Raw genomic sequence first — 15,033 nt, 5'->3', positions numbered from 1 at the left:
TACCATTTACCTTTCTTAAGCTGTTTCTTCAGTCCAGTTAGTGAAGGGGTGTGAAAATGTCCTTTCTTCTAGAGAAGTCAAATGGGGAGTTCCAAGAAACAAAGACTTTCCAAGAAACATTATCATACCAAAAAGCCCCATTTTCACACATAGTGGGTGTGTCTTTGTTTCTTATATTCTTTTAATCCCTAGGAAGTGTCAAAGGAAGTTAATGTCACAGGAGAAAGAAATTAGTTCATAGGTAATGTGTATAAAATACTCCAATTGTATATAATGTTTGAATTTTTGTCCTCCAAACATCTGCACGCAACCCTCTTTTCCAACCATGCAACAATGAGCTTTGTACTTTTAACAGAGTCTCATGCATTGTTTTTCACATGTGCCTATTTAGGAAAAAGACCTTGTTCTCTATTTTTCACGAATTATTGGTCCTTTATCCTGTGTTCAGTTCCCTCCCAGTAAACAGAGTTAGAGCTGTAGAGAGTGGAGGGGAAGGTTAAATGACTTAAAAGGCAATCAACTTAAGCTTTCTGGACAGTATTCTGAAAATAAAGAAAATAGTCCCGTTCCGTGATGGATTCGATTTTGACCACAAATTGGAGTTGGGTTTTGACATTGTTGATCACCTTCACTTAGAAACATAAAGCTTTCCAGTCATTTGTTCGACTGAGTGTATTCAATCTTTGCCTTAGCTGTTAGATAATAAGCTACCATTGATCACTTTTCTAGTTTTACGTGGCCAACGATGGTGTGGTGAAGACTCAGAGCAATGGGAAGGTGTGTGTTCTTTCCATCTTCTTCAATGAAAGGAGCGCACCGGGCCCAGGAGTCCACGTGCCCTCGACCTCCAGGTTACAAGTGCACATGTACATACCCAGGCACATTTTTCAAGTTTCTATCAAGTTAAAGAGAAAAAGGCCGTGCCCACTTCATCCCAGTATCCCTTTCTAATAACTGCCTCCCCCTTCCTGTGCAGCCAGTTTTCTCAAAGAGTGTGGTCTGCCCTCACTAGCTCCGCCCTCACTTCCTGTTCTCACTTCGACTCCCTGGCATCTGCTCCCCTCACTTGACTCAAGCTTCGTTTGCTAAGATCCCCCAGTGACCTGCTAACGGTTACATATCTCCTTCCAGACCCTTCCTGACTTCCTGACATCGTCCCAAAACCTTTCCACTGTGTTTCTCCTGCTGTTCCCCGACCCCGTACCCCTGGCTTCTTTGAAACCATTTCAGGCATGGTTCTGCTCTGTGAACAGTAAGATGCGGTCACTTGTTTTTCTCCTCCTTTGTGTCCTCTTCTGCCCATCCTCTTTGGCCCTCTTCACTTCCCGTTTGAGATCTCAATGCCTTGATGACTCCAGATTTCATCAGTAGAACATCAAACTCCAACTCAGTATTTTCAAAACTGAACTCCTTGGTGTCTCCCAAGCCCTGTTCTTCCTTCTAAGTTTCTGTCTGATAAATGGCAGCAGCATTTGGCTCGTCACCTAAGCCCCCAGACCAGAGCATCTGGTGGTTTTATTCATGCCTCTGTACCTTTGGACACTCACGATTCCTTCTTCCTCAAGACTTGCTCAGCAAAATTTCCTGTGACACCTTGCTCTTCTGACACCTTGAATAAATTCATGGTGCTCCCTCTCGCCCTTGCTCTTACTTATATTATTACATGGACAATTTGTATCTCAGTTATGTGTTTGTCTCCCTCCTTCCCAACTAATTCCATGAGCTACTTCTTTGTGGATACTCAACTCTAGCTCAAAGAGCATATGGCAGGCACTCCGCATCTAGTTGAACAAATCAGTAAGAAAATGGAATGAATGTAGTATGCCGGAAAAGGGAAAGGGGTAGTAGCCATGTTCTTTGGACTTTTAGGGAGAGTGGGAGTAGATGGTGCCCCCAGGACAAACACCTTTTATAGCTTGCTCCAAACCCCCACTATTCAATTGTCAGTGTGTTAGAAGGCAGTCCCTCGTGTATGCCTCCCGAAGAACATGCCTCATAGACTAAAAAAAAGTGACAGTTCTAGAAAGAGCAGAACTCATCATTTTTCAATAAATTCACTTTATATTGTGCCAGGGGGTAGCAATCAGCTGCACAAACACCGAGGGCAGTTGTTTTCACCCTGGGTAGTGGGGTCTTGAGTTTGTTAACAGTAGAATCATTGAGCATTTTAGAAAAAAGAAAGGCTTGCTGTGAAGGAACAAGGATGAGAGAATTGCTGGAAGTGTAGCCTCTGGAAAGAAAAGCTCTAGACCAGAGAATCACTTGTGAAGCAAGGCTCTGGGTACGGACGGGGAGTTAGCTCTCCCTGGGCCTCCTGAATCCATGTCATGCTTATTGACGCTGTCATAAACAGTGGCCGCCAAGAGAGGCCCTGCAAACACCCAAGCTAGTCATACCCAGATATTACCTACCAGGAGACAAAGGTCACCCATAATCTGTGATGGGTAGGAACACCTGCCTCGAAGCAGTGCCCACCCCTTACTTAGCAGCAGTGTCGGAGGGTTATTCCTGCTGATCCAGGTACCCCTCCATCCCTGTGCTGCCAGTTGAAGTTCAGTCTTAAACGCTGCATTGGAAATGAAGAGACGGTGCCCTAGTCCACCAGGCATGGGGTATTCTGTTACACCCTCATTCGGGATAGTGATTGCTTTGGGGTTGCTGATGACGAAAGCCACCTTTTCCCAGTTTAGAAACAGCACCATTGTCATTTTTACTCTAATACCATGTCAAGTTTAGTGGTGGTCATGGAGTTGATGGAGGTCATATGTGCCAGGTCTGCTGCACCTTTTTTTCCCTAGATTGACACTAATATGAGGACACAAAAAAATTATCACCCAGTCCAAATGACTTATCAATAATAATTTCCACATAAAGATGGAAAAGGCATTCTTATGGTATATGTTTAAAAATAAAAGCACTTTTTTTGTTGGGGGAGGGGCGGGGGTGTATGTATGTATGTGGGGTGTGTGTGTCATCTATTAACCTCTCCCTGGCATTGTGTGTGACATATTTGTGCCAGAAGTGACAAGTCCCCAAACTGGGCAAAAATCACATTAAGGACACTCCCTACCATTTTTGCTTTCAGGCTAATGGAATATACACAGAAAATAATAAATATAAACTGTTAGCAGAGTTCAGAATGTATGCAGTGGCCCCGACCGAGCATGTCATGTTTGGGGCTGGGTCTTAGGAACTGGCATTTATGTGGGGATGGGCAGTGAGAACCAAAGCAGAGAGACGGGCAGGAGAGCACAGGTGTTTAGGTAACACTGAACCCACCACACTGGATGGACCAGTGTGTTAATATAGAGGAATCGTGGGAGAAGTAACCAGAAAGATGGAATAAGATGGAATAATTTCTTCTAGCTGGAAGAAATTGCTAGAAAGACTGTTAAGGGCCCCAGTGAAGGCAGGAGAGGCTGGACTTTTTCCAGTAATCAGAGGCGGCCACTGGAGATGGGAAGTAACATGATGAAAGCCACATGCGGAGACTTTTAGAAGGAATGCGCTGAAAATATAGCATATAAGAGTGAAATCGAATATGAGGGGAAACTGGAAATAGGGTGATTGGCCATCCAGTCAATAAATTGCCTTTTATTGTCAGATAAAATTCATGTCAAGCACAGCTACACTCCTCTTGGATATAAATGTCCCAAGTTGAATCAAATCAAGAAGCAAAGAAGAGTAGACTGTTTAGTTATAAGGGTGTGAGAGATAGGAAAGATAGTACAATACGCCCGCTCACACTATTTGTTACTTCTGAGTACCAAAATATATTCATTCCACCATAGCATATACTTTTTCCCATAAAAAGCAGGGAAGTGTGACTTGGTTTGAGGGACGCCATATGCAGCCTCGGGTTGAAAGGAATGTGTGGAGATGTGTTTTGCAGGGCCTTCCACTGCTCTCACCCGCGGAGAGCCGCCCTCACACTCAGGCCTGGTGCACCGCAAGACCTTGTTTTGTGCCTTGACAAAATGACATCTGAATTCATATCATGGACAGGGCCTTTTAAAGTCATTTGTTTTCTTTTGTCTTTAACTGCCTTTTTTCCAAAACGGATTTCAAACAAGCCTAGTTCTTTCCCTTGGAACTCACATGATGACACCCAAACTGCCCTGTCATTACAATGTAAAAAATCTTTCTCTGGCCTTATATTAGTATCTCTTCACTGACCACCTTCTAACAGTAAGAATCACACATGCCCACACTCTCTCACACATACATGTTCATGTTTTATCTCCTTTCAGGAGTGGGGACACCCCAAACGCTTTCTATATCTCAAAGGCAGTTTGGAGTTTAGCTGTAAACACTCCCAGTTCATCACAGCTCACCTTGCAGGGCCCCGTGGCCTACAAATACTTCTTTTCACTACACTCTCCCCTGCCCCTTCATCTCCTTTGAAATGTGGGAAAACTATTGGAAAGCTCTTTAGGATGCCCAGTTATGGAAGGAGGTGCCAGAACCAGCTCTAAGTGGCCTTGAGTGCCTGGGGTCAGCTCCTAAAAACATGAGAAAGGACTTCCCATAGGTCAAATACAAGTGGCTTTTTCTGTGTTCTAAGACCTAGGTCAGCGGATCACTTTAAATTAAAATGCATATTGTAATTGACATCTCAGCATATTACAATTGACATCTAGGTAAGCGGTCTCTTAATGAAATGTTGTACTTAGTAATTAATTCCAAAATTTAGAAAATTCTAAATCAAAGTGAACATTAGCCATGTTTTCCTCTTGCTCCTTTCTAACCCAATATGGAGGAGTGACAAAGTGTTTATTTTAAAAATGAAAAAGTTATCTGACAGACTCCTCATCTTTTCACATTTTCCATAATTCCTATTTCTGTAAGTATAAACAGAACCAAGCACATCAAGAATAAAGTTATACCGAGGCACCCTAGACGCTATAGACATTCTCTAAGAAAGAAAAGAAACACAACTGGCCATTGTATAATACACTCACAAGGCACCAGATGGTTACTGGTTACTTACATTAGTTACTTATTTTATAACCAGTATATATTCCCCCAAGCCAGGGAGAGGGATGACCCAGCCAGGACCCCAAAGCGGTACAAGAGACCCCTTGGCCAACTGAACAATCATCCTTATCTGAACCCCGTTTCCTCCCAGATTTTTTTCTGCCACCACGTTAAAAAAGCTCAGAGGCGGAGAGTCTGCAGCTGTTGAAGAAGAAAACCTGCTGCTGTGATTATATTGTTTCAGCCGAGAGAGTGTCTCTAGGTGAAGAACTGGAACCAGTGGGTCCCAGGAAGCAGGGTAGTGGGTCTTCCAGATGGGAGCAGTAAGCCCCAGCCCCAGGGCAAAACTCAACAGATGAGATTTTTAAAATTGCTTCCATTTCGCTTAGAATGGAGGTTTGCCAGGTCACCACGGGCACATGCCTTCTCTTAGGGTCTGATTTTCCCTGGCACGTGAATCAGACCTGGGAAGCCAATTTAGAGGCGCCGCGTGCAGTGTAGGTGGTAAAAGATGGAACGTATCGCGAACCCATTTCATTTGGTCTTAAGCAAACTCAATACCAAAGCTGATGGGAACTGGCTGTTTCGTTGTCTTTATTAGCCCAGAGCTGCTGGGACAGAAAGGAAAGGAAGACAAAGGTGAAGAAACTGGCGGGGATGCAGCCGAAAAGCAGGCGAGGGTGTTTTTGATGAAGTCAGAATTGGTTCTATTTTTACCTGTGTCCTCTAGGGTAGAGGAGCAGAACCAGGTACAAACTGCCCCCTGCTGTCCGATACAGAGAAGTACACCAAAATGTCCACTTCAGTAAAAAGAAACGCCTGCAGTGAATGGTAAACAAACGGGGGTGATGGCAGGCGCCCTCGTGGGAGCCAAGGACGTCACAGGTCCCCTAGATCCTCTCTAATATGCAGATGAAGGGAGGATGAGAAAGTTGGAGACATCCCTTATAGCAGGTTCTATGTGGGGGGTTCAAGAGCTACCTCAACTACTCCAAGTGTAACCTTGCTTCTCAGAGTGCGGTCCCTGGTCCAGCAGCGTCAGTGCCTCCGGAGAGCTTGTTAGAAATGCAGAGTCTCAGGCCCGGCCCTGGGTTTACGGAATCCAAATCTGCATATTAACAAGATGCCCAGGTGCATCCTTACACGTGAGAAGCCCGGAGCATAAATTTCAGAAGGAGCTTTGACACTGGAGAAGGCCCACGGTGCCCTAAGATTTGGATCCAATTGAATTCCATTTGAACAGTGACTAAACACAAACAAATAAGGAGAATGGAATCCTCTACCAAGATCATGATTGCCTTGTGCCCTTATTTTCTTCACACCCCTGTTTTTATATGTCCTCACATATCACTAGCTCGTTCACCGACTGTATGTCACATTACTTGGTATAATTCCGCAGCCGCTGGCCCTTGCCAAGCCGTTTCTTTGAAAGTCATTCTGTCCCAGCAAGGAGGTGCCAGGCCTCAATTTTATCTGTGGCAGCCTCTGTGTTTCCTTTCACTCTTGCCTGCTCTGGGCTTCCCCCTCCCTTCCCGACACCCCCGCCGTTCCTGTGTAAGAGTAGCGACTTGACGCTACAGGATGGAGCTGGCCCCTGGAGGCCTTGCCGGTCTGTTGCTAACCCAGAGTGTTCTTTTCTGCGCCAGGTCAGGGAAGAGTGCCGGCTCCTGAACGCCCCACCTGTTCCGCCCCGAAGTGCAAAGCCTTTGTCCACCAGCCCCTCCATCCCTCCTCGCACAGTCAAGCCAGCGCGGCAGCAGACTCGCTCTCCCAGCCCCACCTTGTCCTACTATTCTTCAGGGCTGCACGACATGTAAGTGTTCATGCCAGGGCCACCCACTTCGACACGATGCTTCTCACCGGCCAGGCCACGGGATCTTGAGAACAGCGTCCGGGTAGCCAGCGCCTAGGCAAGGTGGGGGGAGAGAAAATGTTCGTTGTGGTTTTAAAACGTTTTCGTGGAAGAGCATGAAGGGGCCCCCGTTGGTTTTGAGCCAGGATGAAAGAGCCAGGGTCCTCGGAAGAGATCTGTGAGAAATTCGGGGATGAGGTCCAGCTGGATTCTCTTAGAAGCAGCCCCAGACCGCCGTCGGTTCCCACAAACCAGTATCTAGCTCTTTTCCACTTTGACGTCAATTCAAGCGAACAGACAGCACCCTCACCTGGGACCTATAGAACTGAAAGGGTCCTGTTGGCTCTCTCCTCTGAATTTCCGTCCATTCCAGGGATCCCTTCTTGCCCTTCGCTGTCGGGTCCTCATTCACTTCCGTCTGGATCTTTCCAGCGCTGTGAGGTCATTCTTTTGCAGTACAGCTCATTCCATTGTTAGCAAGTGCCGATCACCTTTTTTTAGAAATCTTTCATTACATCCAGTTGAAGTCTATCTCCATGTAACTTTCAACTTGTTCATACACCTAGAAAAACAAGTAAAAGTGCACCTCACTTCTCTTTGTCAGCCTGTGAAAATGTGAAGTCAGCTGTGATGTGAGTCTTCTCTTCTCCAAAAGAGACAGCCTCCCTTCCATCCAGTTTCCCCGACATCACTTCCTGATTCTTGATCAGTTTGTTCACCCACCTCTGAGCACACTGTGGCTTCACTGTCACTCTGAACCTATGGCCCCAGAGCAGAACGCCCTGGCACTGTTCCACTTGGGATCTTTGCAGTTTAAAGTAGCTCATCTTTGCTGGTATTTTTGTTCTCCAGACATTTAAATCCTTATGCTCATGTTATGTAATTGTACAGAAACCTAGGCAAGAATTAGCATCTTATCTGAGGCATTTCTTCCTGCATCAGACTTTTGGGTGGAAATAGAATCATAGGTGGTGGTGATATAGTCATGTCCCTGGAGCACAAGGCTGGCACACATGGCACCCACTCACTGCCCTCTTACTCCGCCCTTGCCTGCTGCAGACATCACTAATCAATCATAGCACCTGCTGGTGATAAGGCCCAATACGGCATAAGAATTTTTCTCATCATAAAGATCTAGGCACCACTAACAAGGATTTTCTTGTTACTTTAGAAAAAAAAAATTATGTATTTGCCATCTCCACTGTAGCATTTTAAATCATTACATACATAACTATAATCACCAATGTATTTTAGTAATTTAAAGATTCTTTAAAAAAAAAAAAACTCAATGAGCTTAGCAGGTACTTTATTGAATTCATGATAAGAATTTTCCTAACTAGATTTTTCTCCTTGGAAATAACATCTATGAGAAAGGGGATTTGGGATTTGACTTTTTTTTTTTACTAATCTCCCTGTCTATGTTTGCTTTCAAGCAGCGTTACTAAAAGTGACACCAGTCCTTCGGAAAGTGCTCCTGTTTCCTGCTATCCATGTAACCGAGTGAAAACTGATTCTGTGGACCTGAAGTCCCCCTTTGGAAGCCCCTCTACCGAAGCTCTCGCTTCCAGGCTTTCGTGGCCTAACCATTATTCGGGAGCGTCGGAGAGCCAGACCAGGAGTGACTTCCTGCTGGATCCAAGCCGGAGTTACAGTTATCCTAGACAGAAGACGCCAGGCACACCAAAGAGAAACTGCCCAGCCCCTTTCGATTTTGAAGGCTGCGAGCTCTCAGCCAGTCCTGCCAGCTCAGTCACTGCGGAGTTCAGTAGCAGCGTCTCCGGTTGCCCCAAGTCCGCCAGCTACTCTCTGGAGAGCACAGATGAGAAAACTCTTGCAGCGGGCACGACAAAGCAGAGTATGTCATGCCCTGCCTTACCCCCCAGGGCTCCAAAGCCAATGGAAGAGAAAGCTGCCTCGGAAACTTCTCACTTGCCTCTGAAAATCGATGGTGCTGAGGAAGACCCCAAGTCTGGGTCACCGGACCTCTCTGAGGACCAGTATTTTGTTAAAAGGGGCATGCAGGACATCTTCTCGGTCTCTTACCCTTTCTCATCTCCGCTCCACCTCCAGCTGGCCCCCAGGTCCTGCGGCGATGGCTCCCCATGGCAGCCCCCTGCCGACCTGTCAGGACTCTCTATTGAAGAAGTGTCCAAGTCGTTACGGTTTATTGGTTTGTCTGAAGATGTCATATCATTCTTTGTTACCGAAAAGATTGATGGGAATTTGCTTGTTCAACTAACGGAAGAAATCCTCTCAGAGGATTTCAAATTAAGCAAACTGCAAGTGAAGAAAATCATGCAATTCATTAATGGCTGGAGGCCCAAAATATAGCCAAATAACCCCAGCTAGCTTGAACAAAACGGATAAATTTATGTGCTAGAAGGGGTGGGCTGGGACACAGTTTCATGTTTTTTGCACTAAAAACCTTCTCTGTATATAGGGATAAGAGAAACTCTTACTATGCAGATTACGTTTTTGAATGGTGAACAGGCTATTTTGTACATCAATAAAAATGCTGTACAGAACACTTAGAGGTGTGCCTTGTACATCACTCAATACTCAATAGCTGCTAAAAGACAGAAAGCATGTTCAGAGAACTAATTCTTACCCACGTAGGTTTATGCGAGAAGGTATGATATTTATTACAAAATAGCCAAAGCTTAAAGACATAAGCATCTTTAAAAAACAAAAACAAACAAACAAAAAACACTTTTGAACAACAATCCCTTTCTTTGGGGGAATCGACTTTAGACAATTAACTCTATTCTGTGCTCTGTCGTTTGGATTACTCAATGCTAATTGTTTTACTCTTGTGCCTGTCAATGTTAGTGATGAAATGACACTGATGTTATGTGCTTGGGGGGGGGATCTTTTCACTGAAAGGCATTTTCCAAAAGTCATGTGCTGATAGAAGATATATGACATCCTTAGAAAAAATGCAAACCATGACCACAATAATTTATCTGTAACTGCTGCTAATTTTACTGAGCAGTGGCGGGGGGAGGGCGGGGGAGCAGAATGGATACATATATGTATCTATATGTATACACAATATGAATGTATGTTTTAAACATCATTTTGAGTCTGATATTTTAGGTAACATCTGTTCACTTCCACGGAGATTTGGGGCTGGTCACTAAGTCGACTCTTAGGATGAGTGGAGAGACTGAACCAAAGGTCCTCGGAGCCCTGCCCCTCGACGCTCAGGCTTATTAGGGCTTCATCACTGAAAACTTGGAAGAAATCAGCAGAGAGTCTGTATTGAAGAATTAAATTTGATTTTTAGCCCATTCTGGGGCTGGGTTTTGCAAATAATACCCCCGTGCTGATGTTTAGGGAAATGACAATTCTCGGGTTTGAGAGTCTTAATTCTGCTGGCGTCTGATGGTGAGAGGTCTGAAGAGCGTTTCTCAGAGCGGTTAGGCGTTCTCAGCGTGCTTCCTGCTTTAGGAGAGCTCAGAAGTCAGACATACCGTCTTTTATTTGACCTATATCTGTTGAGTAATTTTGAAAGTATCAATAAGAGTCCTTGTTTAGTTCATAAACCTCTTTCCTCTCTTTCAGAGAAAATACATTATTACTATATTTTTATTCCAAGAATTTCAGACCATGATCCTGAGAATTTTTGCCAAATATGATTACCTATTCCAAAATATACTGGCCTTGTCATCATTCTTGACTTTTTTGAGGGAATAGAAATGTTAGAAAAGTTTCAGTTCTCCAAGCAAACCATCACCCATGGCCCTGCCTCTCCCCAGAGCCTGTCCCCAGACTCGGGATGCACAGGCAGTCTGTGACCGACGTCCGCCAACCAGGTATCAGTGTAACTTGCAGAATTGGCTTCTATCTTGTTATCCGTTCTTCCTCCTCACCAAAATCAATTAACAAATGTAAAGACAAGACCCACCCATCTACTTTTGCAGACCTGTGCAATATGGCTTTATTTCTTAGCATGAAAGATATTTCCAGCCCATCTTCTGGTTTAGAATCGAGGTGAGTTGGTAACTCGTCTCATTTTCCATCTTAAATCTTTAAAAAGAAAAGGCATTTCCCGCCCCCCAAACATGTCTCCCAAAATGTGAATTCTATACTCTTAAGTAAAAAGTAGCCCATAAAAAGAGTGCCCTGTACAATTTGTCAGACCGGAACAGCTCTTCTGAAGTAACCAACAAACCTATGTAAATGTTTGTAATAGTACACTCACGTGCCAGGAGGCCCCTCAGTTACCTGCATGTTTGGAAAGCATTCTTCTATGCGTTCGGCAACTCCCTTAGTCATGTCAACCTCCCAGAACTTTCCTTTAAAATAAAAACAGACAGGATGGGATTGGAAAGCTGCATGTTTTCTTCGGCAAAGCCTTGATGAATCTGTTCTTAAATAGCTCTTGGACACAATTCTCAAGTTCAGGAGGGAGGACCAGGGTGGGTTTGGGTTTACTGTGAAGGTTGCCCAATGTAAACAACTGATTCCTTTTATCGTTTTTTGTTGTTGTTGTTGTTGTTTTGTTTTGGCAAAACTTGACACAAATTAGTTTCTATTTTTTTGTTTTGGCATATTTCCATTGAGTTTATGTTGATGGCATTATAGAGACTCCTTGAGGGCAGCGACTGTGGCCTTTGAATCATGTCTTGAAAATTAATTGAGCATCTTTCGTGTGCCAGGCACTATGCTGGTATGACTCGATGCTGAAAACAGGACACGGCTCCTGCCCTCTTGGAACTCATAATGTTTATATTTAAAATCACAGTTGCGGAGACTGTGTATGTGTGGATAAGAGAGACATGAAATCCTCTGCGCAGTTGGATGTGTGGAGAGTTAAGTGTGTCCTGTCTTTAGAGAACCCAAAGATAAAAGAAATGGCAGCCTCCATTAAAGGGGTATAAAACACCACAAACCACTGGAATATGTGGGAGGCAGAAAGTACCTCTGACTCCCACTGGCTAGTATTCTCTTTTACCGATCTGGAATTTTTTAATTGTAATCAGTGTCTTCTGGCATCTCTAAAGCCACAGATAAAGGTCATTACCATTCCTGAGCTGAACACGTGTCTGTAGAGGACCATGGCACCCTGACTAGATAAGGCATGCGTAGCCGAGAGAACCATGACAAGAAACACAGAGCAGGGGGAGAAAGAAAACAGCCTTTCCTTCTGAGTGCTGTGATTTTGTAGTGCAAAGTGATGGATAGAGATCCCCACAAACAGAACCTTTCCAACCAACCAGGTCAAGACTGAGTACATTTTCCGGCCGGTTTCCTGCAGACAGTGCAGTGACTACAATGTTTTGGGGAAAGTGTCCAAACAGGACCCTTTTGGGAGTCCTTAAATTCATGGCTAACATCATCATGGCCCCATCAGAAAAGAAAACCAGCAATAAACCAAACCAAGCAACTGAAATATAAAATGTGGACCTGGCTCATGTTGGGAGGGGGAACTCAAATACTCCCAGATCAACCCCTTTTCAGAATCTTGTAAATGTCTGCACGTCCTCTCTTCTTTAAGTTGAGCTGCTCAACTTGGATGAACTGTGAAATTTACATTTGTACTCTCTCAACCCACATATACCATGCAAGTTTATGAAGTTGGAGCAACTACATTGCAGTGTTTATTCTTGTCTGCTGTAGAAATAAAACAACAATCTCATGGGGAAATGTTATGACAGTCCATTCCAACTGTTTTCAGACACAGCCGTCAACACCCTCTGCTCACATTCCAGAACCACGCGCATGTCATCCATACAGCTCCTCGAGAAGTTCTGGGGTGGGTGTGGATGGATACGAGGGTCCTTTGTTTCCCAAACACTTCGTATAACAAGTCACTACTCATCACGCCTAAAAAGTGTAAGATTAACATTTTGAATAACAAACTGGAAAACAAAACAGTTCTCCAAAGACCCTGATGAACGGTTCAAAGACAATTTCAACTTCATCCACCAGAAAAGTTAAAAATCTGTTGAACACATGCGACGCTCAGAAATTACGTCCATTGTATCAATCCCACTATTTTTCTAGTAATATAGAGGCATTGGGCTGCTAGGGCGAGAAGAGTAAAATGCCCCGAGTGCAAATGATGCAAAGTAGGACTTTTATAGTGTGAAGTTGTAATATTATGGAATCCTTATGGCCGCTTCCTGTCAAATCACATTGTTTGGTCTTTAAAACTTGGTGTTTCAAATTTTGTCTAATTGTGAAAGCCAGAAACAAGAGGTAAACGTGATTTCACTTAAAACTATCTAGAAATATCTTCAGTAATTTTGCTGCTCTAATTTTTAGGCTATGATTTTTGTAATGAGCTCATCAGATTACAGATTTCCTTTGTTTACAATCTCACGTAGTAGGGCTCAGATCATTTCTTAGCCATAAACCTTTTCTCCCACTTTCATATTAAGTTCCATTTAAAATATTGTTTAAGCTACGCCTAAAAATTGAACCCAATTAATTAAAAATTGGAGGGGTTTTCCTTAATTTAAATGGAAATAGTATGTTCTTTTCAGAGGATTTTGTAACCAGTTTACTGTTTCTTTGCTTGGAAAACGGGGTCATTACCGACCAGTTAACAGTTGCATTACTTTCCAGAGCATTATCTAATGGGCCCACTGTGTACCTCAAGATAAACATGGTATGTTATGTCTAAAATAATTCATTGTTGATTTAAATGGTTCTGAAATGTCTATAAATAAAGAAATTTTAAAACTTGCTCTCCTTGCAATTGCTCCTCAGTGAGGCTGGCGTGGTGCAGTTTTCTAGAACCTCTCTTCCCATCCTTAGTAAGGAGAAGGGAGCTTGTCTGAAGGGATTGTCAATGCTGCAAGCCCGTTCTGTATGAACAAGAGATTGAAAACTATGGCTCTTGTACATAGAAGAAGCTGGACACCAAGTGACCGGATGGCATTCAGACAGAATCCAGTACCTGTGTGGCCAGGAATTAGAACAAAAGACAAACGTGGATGAACTGATGAGCTCTAAAAAAAAAAAAAAATAGTGTGCATGTTTGCATGGGGAAAAGCAAGGTAGTACAAATGCATATCTGTTTGGCTTTTCTCTTGTCATCTCTCTGGTGTAAGTTCTATAGTCACATCTAACATAGACAGCAGTCAGCATTTAGCACACTGTGGCATCCAAGAGTAAGTTTTACAGAAAAGTGAAGATTGGTTAAGAGAGCTTTCATTGTACTCCAAATAGCATGAAATAGCTTCCCAACATTTTATGCTGTAAGTCTTCCTCTTTTTTTTTTTCATCAAACCATTTTATTGAGGGCCTTCAGAGGAGGGTCGGTCTGGAAGAACATTGAGATCAGATGTCCTCAGCGTGGTGCCTGGTTGAGCCCTCCCCAGCTTCACACCCACCGAAAAATCTTCCTGTTTTCCTTTACTAGACAATGTACCCACAAATCATTCATTCCATCTTATACTTAAGCCTTCAACCCTTCTGACCTATTTCACAGGGATAAACCCGTGACTAAACCCACAGGTGACCACTTTTCTGGACTACAGGGATGTGTGCTGGAAGAAACTGGAAGATTGATGTGGTTTGGCTAAAATACCCAAGAATCTAACTCAAGATCCTAGGAGTACTTATATCAGTTATACACTAGGACATATATCTCCCCCGATTTTGGATATTGCAAAGTAAATTTGAATTTAGAAATCATTTGAGTTGGAATCAAATATCCTCCAAATCCTACATATCTGAGGTTAGAAAAATCCAAATCATTTGAAAGGAATGAGTAAGTGCTGGGTAAATTCTTGCTTCACTGAATGAGTTTTCCCTTAAGAAGCCCCCTCCCCTACCTCAGCCCCTTCTTGCTGACCTAGCTCATACACATCCTCCAGAAGTTACCAAGCATCAGCCCCAAGCTGATTAGGTTTCACTCTTATGTGCTGACATAGCTTCCGATGCGTATCTAACCCCTGGTAAGTGGTAAGCTCTTTGGTTTCAGGGCTTATGTATGTTTTTATTGTGTATCTTCAAAGGTAGATGCAACTTGAGGTTTTATAGAATGACAGTACAAATGCCATCTTACTGATGGCTGCCAGTCTTTGTACCATAAAGATCAAGATTCTGCAGCCACATAATAACAAAGTAAAGCCAAAAGAATTAAATAGACGAAGTATGGATCACAAAATTTCTGAGGAGAGTAAAAGAGAGAAAGATATGAACTTGTTTAGCAATCCCCGACTGAATTTCCATCATTTGGCAATGAATAC

General features: G+C 43.5%; 1 protein-coding gene across 5 annotated transcripts in view; it reads left to right on the top strand.

Moving 5' to 3' along the window:
- Nucleotides 1–13,523, top strand: part of GAREM1 (GRB2 associated regulator of MAPK1 subtype 1) — a 195,018-nt gene extending 181,495 nt beyond the window's left edge. For 4 of the 5 annotated variants that reach the window (XM_019652117.1, XM_019652119.1, XM_019652121.1 and 1 more), the window contains 2 exons: nt 6,624–6,790; nt 8,263–13,523. In XM_019652117.1, the coding sequence (XP_019507662.1) occupies nt 6,624–6,790; nt 8,263–9,160 (1,065 nt within the window). In that variant the 3' untranslated portion in view covers nt 9,161–13,523. The remainder of the gene's footprint in view (nt 1–6,623; nt 6,791–8,262) is intronic. The other variant, XM_019652118.1, reaches the window with a different exon arrangement.
- Nucleotides 13,524–15,033: the final 1,510 nt, after the last annotated feature.

Source organism: Hipposideros armiger, unplaced genomic scaffold (genome assembly GCF_001890085.2).
Source record: "Hipposideros armiger isolate ML-2016 unplaced genomic scaffold, ASM189008v1 scaffold_173, whole genome shotgun sequence".
NCBI lineage: Eukaryota > Metazoa > Chordata > Mammalia > Chiroptera > Hipposideridae > Hipposideros > Hipposideros armiger.
The sequence above is the reverse complement of the archived record's forward strand: the minus strand, read 5'-3'. Positions and strand labels throughout refer to the sequence as shown.